At 43.5% G+C, this 10,935-nt stretch overlaps 1 protein-coding gene across 3 annotated transcripts in view; it reads right to left on the bottom strand.

Annotated features, from left to right (window-relative positions):
* Nucleotides 1-458: 458 nt before the first annotated feature.
* The window catches only part of LLGL1 (LLGL scribble cell polarity complex component 1), a 116,017-nt gene continuing 105,540 nt past the window's right edge, over nucleotides 459-10,935 (bottom strand). For all 3 annotated transcript variants that reach the window (XM_040356411.1, XM_040356412.1, XM_040356413.1), the window contains exons 18-23: nucleotides 9,653-9,917; nucleotides 7,781-7,895; nucleotides 7,586-7,671; nucleotides 6,194-6,317; nucleotides 4,304-4,380; nucleotides 459-1,894 (exon numbers count right to left, since the gene is read on the bottom strand). In XM_040356411.1, coding sequence (XP_040212345.1) covers nucleotides 4,305-4,380; nucleotides 6,194-6,317; nucleotides 7,586-7,671; nucleotides 7,781-7,895; nucleotides 9,653-9,917 — 666 coding nt within the window. In that variant the 3' untranslated portion in view covers nucleotides 459-1,894; nucleotide 4,304. The remainder of the gene's footprint in view (nucleotides 1,895-4,303; nucleotides 4,381-6,193; nucleotides 6,318-7,585; nucleotides 7,672-7,780; nucleotides 7,896-9,652; nucleotides 9,918-10,935) is intronic.

Below are 10,935 nucleotides of genomic sequence, written 5' to 3'. Positions count from 1 at the left end.
AGGCATAGCAAGACTCTTGACAGCCACAAGCATGACACCCAGAGTCAGAAGCATGATGGGACTTGTAGTTTTGCAACAGCTGGAGGTCCGCTAATTGCATATCCCTGCTCTAAGGGAACACAGACATTTAAAACCTGGCAGAAGTTCTAATCTAACCCTTCCCGCACTATCCAAATCTTACAAAAGTTTTAGCTGGATCTGGGGCTTTTAATCATTTTAGTCACAGACCCAGGAAGAAAGTACGTTACAAGTCAGAGCTCCAGATCTGCATAGCCAGCCCACTAGCATTTTCTGGAAGGTTGCTCTATACTTGGCTCTACACAAGTTTAAAAAACACACACTACGCCGGCAGCAATATAGAGCAATAACCACCTCTGATTGAATCTGTGTGCTGGAAGCCACAGGAACCAAAGTCTAATCCCGGTCTTATAAGACAATTCCATAAAAGAAACAGGCAATATCTTTATTTTTTTTTTAATAAAACACTTTTATATCTAAACAAAAAAAAAAGTGAAATAAGATTAAACTAAACTGAAAAATAAAATCCATGTAAACTGGATCATTTAAAGATAATCTTGTTCATGACAACAATATGGTTAGCAAAATCTTCTCCGGCTCAGGGGCTGGCACCCTTCAGCTCTCTGGCACTTCTTTGCCCACCCCGTCCCGGTACGCCCAAGTCCATAAAACCAACGGCGGGACGGTAAGCCACATCGAAAGAGCCGCGAGTGGCCCGAGCCTTCCCCGTCTCTCGGTCTACCTACCCCTTAATATAAACTGTAGTAGATTCACAGAAAATAGCAGTACCAAAAATAGCCTTAGAAATGGAAGGCAAGGCATATAAAAATAGATCTAAGTCACGCAATGATCAAAGAGAAAAAAAAAAAAAAAAAAATCTGTTTAACCCCTGAAATGCTGCAAGGGATCAAAAACTCACAGTCGTGTACAATTCGCAGTCCGTGGCTTTGACGGTTCTATTGGTGGCCCGCTAATGTACGGGCCTTAAATTCACATTCACGTTGATGTCACAGCTGGAATCTGATCAGACTTTGGTCGTTGAGAAGCGCGGCGATTGGGGAAGGAATGTTCTAAAGGGGTTGAAGCAGGCTCCCTTTACATGCGGTCAAACAAGAAGGTTATTGCTGGATAAGAGGCCCTTTCTATCATTAAAAAACAGATGCAGAAAAAAAAAAAAAAAAAACGTTAAATGTGCAAGATATTTAGCCTTTTCTTTAAAAGATTGCGGAGGTTAGAGCAGCAAATCCTATTCAGAGAAAAAAAAAAGGTACTGTGTATAAAGAGTTGTAAATCCAAAATGGCGTCAGTCTGGCAGCCAGGGATGGCGGCATAACTCAAGACGAGTAACAGGAAGTCCGTGACAAGGAGAAAGAATTAAAAACCTCACAGAGCCTCTTAAATACTGTCGTGTTGTCCAGTCATGAAATGTTACATTGGTCTTCTCCAGTAGAACATATAGGGGTGCAAGGCCAGTTTGTCCCCCCTATCTTTTTGGTCTGGCTCCACTCTGGTGACTACATTGTATGCAGGAATATTCATGCAGCAAGGTTAGAGCTACGGTCATTCAGAGGTGAAGTGTTTATATGGAACAAGCTGGATATTGTCTCATGCGGTGAGGAAAGCAGGCATGCCCCTTCTCAGGGATCAGGAGGGGGTCATCCGTAAATTGGAAGCCATAAAACTTGGCTGAAGCCGCTTTGTCTGTTGTTGCTGCTGCTGATGTACTGGGGGGAGCCAGACGTGATTGGATAATCAGCTGCCTTATGTCCTCTGGTGGCAAAAATGAGTTTCAAAGTTTATTAAATGGCATTGCTCAGAATCAATCATGCGTATTAATAAAAAAGTGATGAAACAAAAAGGCCAAAAAAGGAAGAACCTGCACAGGGAAGAAAATAAATTAATTAAAAAAAATATACAGCTTAAAAAACAACATTTTGTAAGGTAGGTTCACATTATAAAAACACAAAGTATGAATCCCATGATGCTGCCGTTTAATGATCTGCCACTAGATGGTGCTAAAAGTCACAATCTATAATGTTTACTGATCCAGGGTCTTTGCACTAGATCAGTGGCCTGCCAACCTGCCGCCCATGGGAGCGATGTGGCCCCCTGCTTGCCTTTAGGGCACTATTCATCCCACTGATACAAAGGCACTATTCTTCCCCCTACTCTTCCCACCGACGCCAATGACGGGGGCACTACTCTTCCCAATGACGGGGGCACTACTCTTCCCAATGACGGGGGCACTACTCTTCCCAATGACGGGGGCACTACTCTTCCCAATGACGGGGGCACTACTCTTCCCAATGACGGGGGCACTACTCTTCCCAATGACGGGGGCACTACTCTTCCCAATGACGGGGGCACTACTCTTCCCAATGACGGGGGCACTACTCTTCCCAATGACGGGGGCACTACTCTTCCCAATGACGGGGGCACTACTCTTCCCAATGACGGGGGCACTACTCTTCCCAATGACGGGGGCACTACTCTTCCCAATGACGGGGGCACTACTCTTCCCAATGACGGGGGCACTACTCTTCCCAATGACGGGGGCACTACTCTTCCCAATGACGGGGGCACTACTCTTCCCAATGACGGGGGCACTACTCTTCCCAATGACGCCAATGACGGGGGGGGGTACTAATCATCCCACCGACGCCAATGACGGGGGGGGGGGGGTACTAATCTTCCCACCAACGCCAATGACGGGGGGGGGGGGGGTACTAATCTTCCCACCAACGCCAATGACTGGGGGGGGGGGGTACTAATCTTCCCACCAACGCCAATGACTGGGGGGGGGGGGTACCAATCTTCCCACCGACGCCAATGATGGGGGGGGTACTAATCTTCCCAATCACGGGGAGGGGTACTAATCTTCCCAATGACGGGGAGGGGTACTAATCTTCCCAATGACGGGGAGGGGTACTAATCTTCCCAATGACGGGGAGGGGTACTAATCTTCCCAATGACGGGGAGGGGTACTAATCTTCCCACTGACGCCAATGATGGGGGGTACTAATCTTCCCAATGACGGGGGGGGGGGCGTACTAATCTTCCCACTGACATCCTTCATATTAAATACCAATACTTCAGACTGCCCATAGGCTTTATGTGATCATTTCACCCCCGGCATTTCCTTTTTTTCAATAATTCATCTTTTATTAACAATTTATTATTTTATTTACAAATGGCAACCAAAACATAACAGTATTATCACACAGCTTATAGGAGGCCCCTGATGTTTGAGGCCGGATTCACACTTGTGCGGTGCAAATTTCAGCTCTGTTATCTCTGCAGAGAGATAAGAGAACTGTTTAGCAGATCATCTCCGTTTTAGCTGCGAATTTGGAGACCTGGGAGAGGGGAGGGGGGGAAGTGTATTGAGGTGAATGAGAGAAATCCTGAAGAGAAATTAACACATCTGCGAATCAGATGCCTGCCTATAGAAGATAATGGGCCTGAATTTGCACCTGAGCCACACGGCAACGTTTTTTTCGGCAATGCGCAGTGCGAATGCATCGCACATATGTGAACCAGCCTCATTGAAATCAATGTATTTTATAATGTTATGCGAATTGGATGCGGTTTAAGCCGCAACCAATTTGCATAGGTGTGAAGCCGGCCTCAATCTGCTTCCCCCGACACACCCTCTGGGAGAAGGAAATTAAAAAAATAAAAAAGGGGGGAAAAGAGTAAATGAACAGTGGGAAATTGAGAAATGTGAGTATTATATGCTTTATTTGATTTTTGATCGGTGTAAAAAAAGAAAAAAAAAGGGGGGGGTGGCAGCAAGTGAACAGTGAGGGATTTGGAAAGATGAGAGGGATATATCCCTCTTGTGAACATTATGGGCTTATTCATTCTGTGCTTTATTATTTTATGTATTATAAAATAAAAAAAAGTAAGGGGGGGGGGGGAACAGTTTGGGGCTTCCGTCCCCTACAATCAACATATAATCAAATACATACACTTAGAAAAATAAGGGACGCACTACATTTTTATCTAAACTCAGGTAACCATTTTGAAGGAATGAGAACATGCAACGTTGTCCAATTTTCCTTTTCGTCCTTCCCCCCGCCATTTTCTATTGCCATTAACCACAATCTGACCCTCCAATAGTCTGAAGGACAGTAAACTGTCTTTGTTTGGAAATCTTGGAGACCCCTACACTAGATGTAGGGAAAACCAAGTTTGCAAAAAAACTAACCAACACATTATATAGCGCAAAATAACTATCAACAGGTGAGTGCAGGTGGGTGTACGTTCCAAGGGCGCCGCTCACCTCATTTAATTAGCATCTCTGGTAATCGAGGCTCGTCTGCTGAATTCTTCATGTTTTTCTCAGATTCTTCATTGGATCTAGAAAGAACAATTGTAAAAGTGATAAAAGGAAAAAGTCCCCCCCGATTTCTTTGCCACCGACTAGAGACTGCATGACTGGTCCGTAAGGGCAGTAAAGGCATTTTCACTGGATGGCAGAAAGGCAGTGGTTTGTCATTGGGACCGGACATCCCCTGATTTCATGGCCAAGTCCAAAAGGTAAGGTCCATGTCATACTAGCAACTCAGTAGCAGCTACAGATCTCTCGGTTCATTTTATCTGGCAGTTTGGAGCTGAATGCAGGAGCTGCTGATTACATGGATTCTCTATGAAGCCCTGGGCATGGTGGATATCAGCTGTATTGTATAACGTGAGTAATGGCGTTGGCAATTCTGTAGCTCCAAACATTTCAAAGGCCAATTGGTCAGTGACTGTTTCACTGTGACCTTCTATTGACTCAATCGCTTTTCTTAGTAACACAAAAGGCCAAGGGGTTCTGTAGCTGCTACAAAATTGAGAGTCATTATTAAAAAAATAAATAAAAAAAACACAATAATGGACTTGATTTTCTGCTATTGCTAAGGAAAAGTGGTTTAGTAAATATCATTCATCAATTGAGTTTGCATGTTCTCCCTGTGCAGGTTTCCTCTGGGTACTCCGGTTTCCTCCTACAGTTCAAAGACAGTATATGAATGTGAGTTAAGGGACCTTAGATTGTAAGCTCCTTGAGGGTAGGGACTGATGTGAATGTAAAGCGCTGCGTAAAATTGACGGCGCTATACAAGTAACTAAATAATAATAATAATAATAATAATAATAATAATAATAATAATAATAATAATAATAATAATAGAGAGAGTGTGTTGGTGTGCCGAATTTTAGAATTCCTGCCGTCTCTGTAGAGCGGAGAGACTCAAGGATTCATCTCATCCTGGTCATCACTTAATTGAACTATTGCCACCAGGCAGGTGCCTCAGGTACATTAGGGGAGGAAAAATAGATTTATGGGCAGCTTCTTCCCGAAGGCTAGAAATGCAAAAATGAAATCTAATAAATCAGTAAAGTCAAAGCCGGTTATGGGTTTTGTGTATTAACAGAAGATTGCATTGTCTTAGTTTAATGTGTGAAGGTTTAAATGTATTTTCTGCAGGAGTTATTATAGATTAAAGTGTTCCATTTATGTGCGTTTTTTAAAAGTATAATTTCGTAGTACTTGTTATTCTGACAGTGACAATAAAGGCCTTCTATTCTCAGAGTGGCAGTGGGACAATGGGACAATGGCATAAAACAAAATACAAAAAAAATAAAATACAAAATTTCTCTCCCCCCCCCCCCACATCAAATGGGGTAGTGGTTCTCAACCTCAGTCCTCCTGTACTTGCAACACGTCATGTTTGCAGGTTTTCCTTTATCTTGTACAGGTGGATTGGTATTTTGGACAGCTATTGTATCCAAAAGAAATCCCCAAAACATGGCCTGTTGGGGGTACTTGAGGACTGAGGTTGAGAACCACTATAATAGGGGACCATGAAGTCCCTATGTGATGTTTAAGGTGACAGGTTGTCTTTAATGAGACATGCAAAGTCTTTTCCATGCATGTCTCCTCTGGGCTCCACTGAATGTTTTGCAATGCAGATGGCATTGCAAAACATCCCTTCCTAGATAAGCTAGCTGGGGACACCGAGAGGCTGACTCAGAAGTGATTGTCGGACATCGCTTTCTGGGTCACTTTATTTTTACTAACAAACTATTTTTCACATTTCCTTTACAAAGCAGTGCACGAGTCAAAATAAAACACACAAAATAGGTCAGTTTTAAATGGCGTGCAAGGACACCATTGTGAGTAGCTCACCCCAGCATATCCCGGACGTCCTCCACAGTCATGTCCCCAGTAGTGTCCAATGTAGTGTCTGTACTGTTCAGGGGGGAGTCCAGGGGGTTGGGTGAAAAGGCAGCTATGTGCTCAAATGTATTTCCTGCAAGAAAGGATTCAGTCTTTTACATTGCCCACATCAATCAGAATACTTTACACTTTTTGTTTTACATCCCAACTATTTCTTTGTTGTACATCCCAGGACACAAGGAATAAATATCCATTAAATTGGGAGTAAACTCCCATCTCTGACTTGTACCTACAGCCAAGCATATAATAAGAATTACCTATAAGTACTGTAAATAACTCCTAAACTAGCACCGTTTAGAAGAGATTTAGTGTATGTGCAGCCGATGTCACCGGCGCATGCGCTCTGAAGCAACAGCCGTCTTGTTCACGTAAATGGTGGCTTCCCCGTGCATGCGTGGGAGCGACGTCATCGCAACGCCGGCCAGTCACACAGCCGAGTCCGCAGACCCGGAAGGAAGACTGGAGACAGTGCATTGCTGGAATGCTTCATTTTCAGGTACGTTTTACATAATGTGCTAGTTTTTTGAGATGTATACTAGCACATATGACATTACCTTTCAGGTCAGAGAAAAAAAACAAAAAACACCCAGTGGTTTACTACCGCTTTAATAGGGGACTATGCTGGCACTTTCAGGTGACGTGACAGAGGCAAAAAAAATGATGACAGAAAATCCCCTCAGTTTTTAGCTACGGTCTTAGACCCAAGTAAGGGTCATGTAGCTTCCAATCTACCAATTCTCATTGAACCCAGCAGCCTACTTCTCGGGCTTGGGGTCTAAAAAGCAAAATTCTGGCATTTGCGATGACGGCTCATTCTAGAAGTGTTGGTGTCTCCTGGGCAATGAGATACCAGGCTTCGGTGGTGCAAGTTTGTCAGGCTAATTACCTTTGTCTTTGTCTTCGGTTCATAAGTTTATTGCAGGAGGGTTTCCTGAAATGATCTTTAAAACGTAATGGAACTGGATAGATATGGAATTCTAAAACTGCCATGTCACCATGACCGCCAACTGTAATGACAATGAATACTGGAAATTTGCTTTTTTGTTCAAACCCCCCCCCCATGCGTGGGGCTTTACAGATATTTGAAAAGATCAATGGTGCGAGTGGGAACTTGAGGCAGAAATTGCTCAAGGAACCTCAAACAACCTCTGGAGGAACCCTGGTTGAGAAATCCTGCTTTAACTTGTATTGTTTGTTGCTGATGTACCACGGTAAAGTCCCATGGGCAGTTAAATCCTTTCACATTTAATTATGAGGGATGGAGGTACATCACTTTGCAGAAGTTCAAAATTCCATCTCCAAATTTCTGTACAGCAGCATTGTACCCGCAGCCTCCCTTACCTTCAGTCACCGGCTGGTTTCCATCACACTCTCGGGGGATGTGAGTGCCATTGGCTTGGTTGGTTTTTGATAAAGTGTCTTTATTGCTGTAATATAGTATATGTAACACAATAAAGGTCAGCGCAAATATATAGTGATGCAAAGCATTCAGACTAACGCAACACAGGATGTCTAGACATAAAACAAACACCTCACCTGAGGTACCCAGGATCATGGGGCCTATCAAACTCTACCAAACACACCGGCTCTGTGATGTTCTTGGCACTGAGCGAAAACCGTTCAAATTCTGATGGGGAGATTAGGTAAAACCCTGCAAGGAAGAGGTATAAAAAAGGTCTTTCAGTGTTTCTTACTGTTTGTAGGAGATGGATGGGATAGATGGATGGGATAGATGGATGGGATAGATGGATGGGATAGATGGATGGGATAGATGGATGGGATAGATGGATGGGATAGATGGATGGGATAGATGGATGGGATAGATGGATGGGATAGATGGATGGGATAGATGGATGGGATAGATGGATGGGATAGATGGATGGGATAGATGGATGGGATAGGATAGATTCTAATCAGTAAGGATGAGCTCTGGCGTGTTCGCATGCTACACGTGCAGAGCCCACCAGGAAGTGTGCACCGCGCTGCGCCAATCACAGCCAGGGAGACATTGCCCCGATGCTCGGCTGCAGATCGGGAAATGTCTCCCTGGCTGCGATTAGCGCAGCGCCGTGCACACTTCCTGGCGGGCTCTGCACGTGTAGCATGCGAACACGCCAGAGCTCATCCTTACTAATCAGTAGTGGTCAATATGAACAAATATAGGACTCAAATGTGGCCCCAACACTTCCAGAAGGCTGAATAACAGCAGCGCATTTTTATACGTCAACATTTTTTTTTTTCCGCATTTCGCAATGCACACTGAAGAATTTGGGCGTACAATAAGTTCCAGCATTGATGTCAACAAGTGCAATAATAACCCCAGCATTTTTGTCAGGGGAAAAATTAACCTCCAAGATTGGTGTCAATAGACACAATGATCCCTAGTGTCATACAATAGCACAGCAGGGAGATCGCTGTACCGACGTTGCATATTAAATGAAAAACTTAGTGTGTACGAGGCTTTAGCAAGCCTTTGTTTCGAGACGTCCCCTAAGTTTTAGTGTGCCTCGATTTGGAGACCCTCCTTTGAGTGTAAGTATGCCATTGTTCCAAGAGCTTTTGCATCCTTCAAAAGGTTAGTGAACTATTGTTTCAAGGACTTCCCATTCTTCAATTGTTGGTGTGTCATTGTTCCCCAACTACAATTCTGCCAAGTGTTAAGCTGGCCAAACATGAATCGAAATGCAGCCAGTTCAGCCAAATTTAAATTCATGTATGGGCAGGCTGGCTAAACACAAGTTGATTGATGGACTTGTGTACAACCAGCCTGTTGGAAAATTGCCTCTCAATCAGCATTTGTGGTGCTGATCAGGGTATTCTGACAGAAGTCTTCCCGCTGTCAGAATACAAAAGCAGAGCAGGAGGAATTCCTCCATCAACACTGGGGGAGATTTCTTAAAACTGGAGGACTCAGAATCTGGTGCGGCTGTGCATGGTAGCTAAATCGGCTTCTAACTTCATCTTGTTCAAATAAGCTTTGACAATAAACCCTGGAAGCCGATTGGTTTCTATGCAGAGCTGCACCAGATTCTGCACTCTCCAGTTTTAAGAAAATCTGCCCCACAGAGTATGTGAATGGAGGAATCAAGTCTTTTGTTCAACCTGCTGGTTGAACGAAAAAAAAAAAAAGACTCATGTATGGTCAACCTTGGTGTGCCATTGTTCCAAGGCTTTCCTCTGGGCTTGTTAATACCATGTTGACCAAGCTACATTTTTCTGCACAGTTCTACTACACAGTTTGTAGAACAAGTCCTTCGTGTGCGATTGTTCAAAGATTCTCCTCATCCTTCGACCCGAGATTCCCCCCGTTCCTTTAAATGTTCATTCTGTCATTATTCTAGAATCCTACAGATCCAAGTGTCTGTGCACTATTGCTATGGGATATGCATTAGCTCAGCTTAGCCTTACCTTGCCCATACTTTGTGAATACACATGACGCAATGCCGCTGATGTCCTCCTTGCGAATGCAGTCATAGCGCACCTGCGGCCGCAGCCCGGGAACACTGAACGCGTGAATATCTCCCAGGTTGGTGAGACACGCCAGGCAGTTCTCTGAATAATCATCAGATGCAGCGCTGGTGAAATTTACAAGTGCCACTTTCCTCACTCGGCAGCCTTCATGGGCGGTCAGCTTAAATTTTGTTTTGGCACCAACCTTGGGCAAAGTGAACAGCTGGACAGAAAAAAAAAAAAAAAAAAAGTTTTACCATCTGTAAAATCTGAAATAAAACTTTGCAGGTCATCTTGTTGATCTACAGTTACTTCAAAACGCACATACAGAAAATTACAGGTTGTCACATGACCAAGTTATTCCAGCTCCATGAGATAGCATGGGAGCTCTGTACATTCACACAGCTCAGCGATTGGTGTTCCCAGAATACCGGATTACAGGAAACCAAGCAACAGGGTGTCCCAGCACTACAGTTACTGCTGGATAAAAAATAAAACCGAGCATACAATACAGGCTCTATTTCCTTTATGCCTTAAAAGGGGTTGTAAAGTTTTGTTTTTTATTTTTTAAATAGGTTCCTTTAAGCTAGTGCATTGTTGGTTCACTTACCTTTTCCTTCCATGTCCCTTCTAAATGTTTTTTTCTTTGTCTGAATTTCTCACTTCCTGTTCCTCCTCCGTAAGCTTGTCCCCATCATCCGAGCTGTTCTGGCTGGGGGTTAGTCAGCCAGAACAGCTTACCGAGGAGGAACAGGAAGTGAGAAATACAGACAAAGAAAAAAAACATTTAGGGAAATTGAAGGAAAAAGGTAAGTGAACCAACAATGCACTAGCTTAAGGGAACCCATTTACAAAATAAAAAACAAACCTTTACAACCCCTTTAAAGGTTTCATTTTCAGTTTTTTCAGAAGCACATCATTTAGAGTTGAAACATTTTCATGCCAGATACATGGAAATGCTTTTATATTAGCCACTTCCTTCACAATCCCTGTAGATAAAAACACTGGCTGAACATTTTTCATAAGACCACCCCTACCCATTGTTTCAGGACAGCAGAAGATTATTGCATGTACACAGAGGAAAGCACAAAGGTTAACCTGCTCATGCAGAATGGTATCATCAATCCAGGAATTCTTGGAGGCCCTTGAAAGCAAGGTCTCTTCTGAAGTATGAAGCTGAAAATTCCAGATTCCAGTCATTCTGGAAACAGTTTCTAAACTGAAGTTCTTTTTACAAAAGG

This window comes from Rana temporaria, chromosome 6 (genome assembly GCF_905171775.1).
Source record: "Rana temporaria chromosome 6, aRanTem1.1, whole genome shotgun sequence".
Classification (NCBI taxonomy): domain Eukaryota; kingdom Metazoa; phylum Chordata; class Amphibia; order Anura; family Ranidae; genus Rana; species Rana temporaria.
This window is presented reverse-complemented; position numbering and strand designations above follow the sequence as displayed.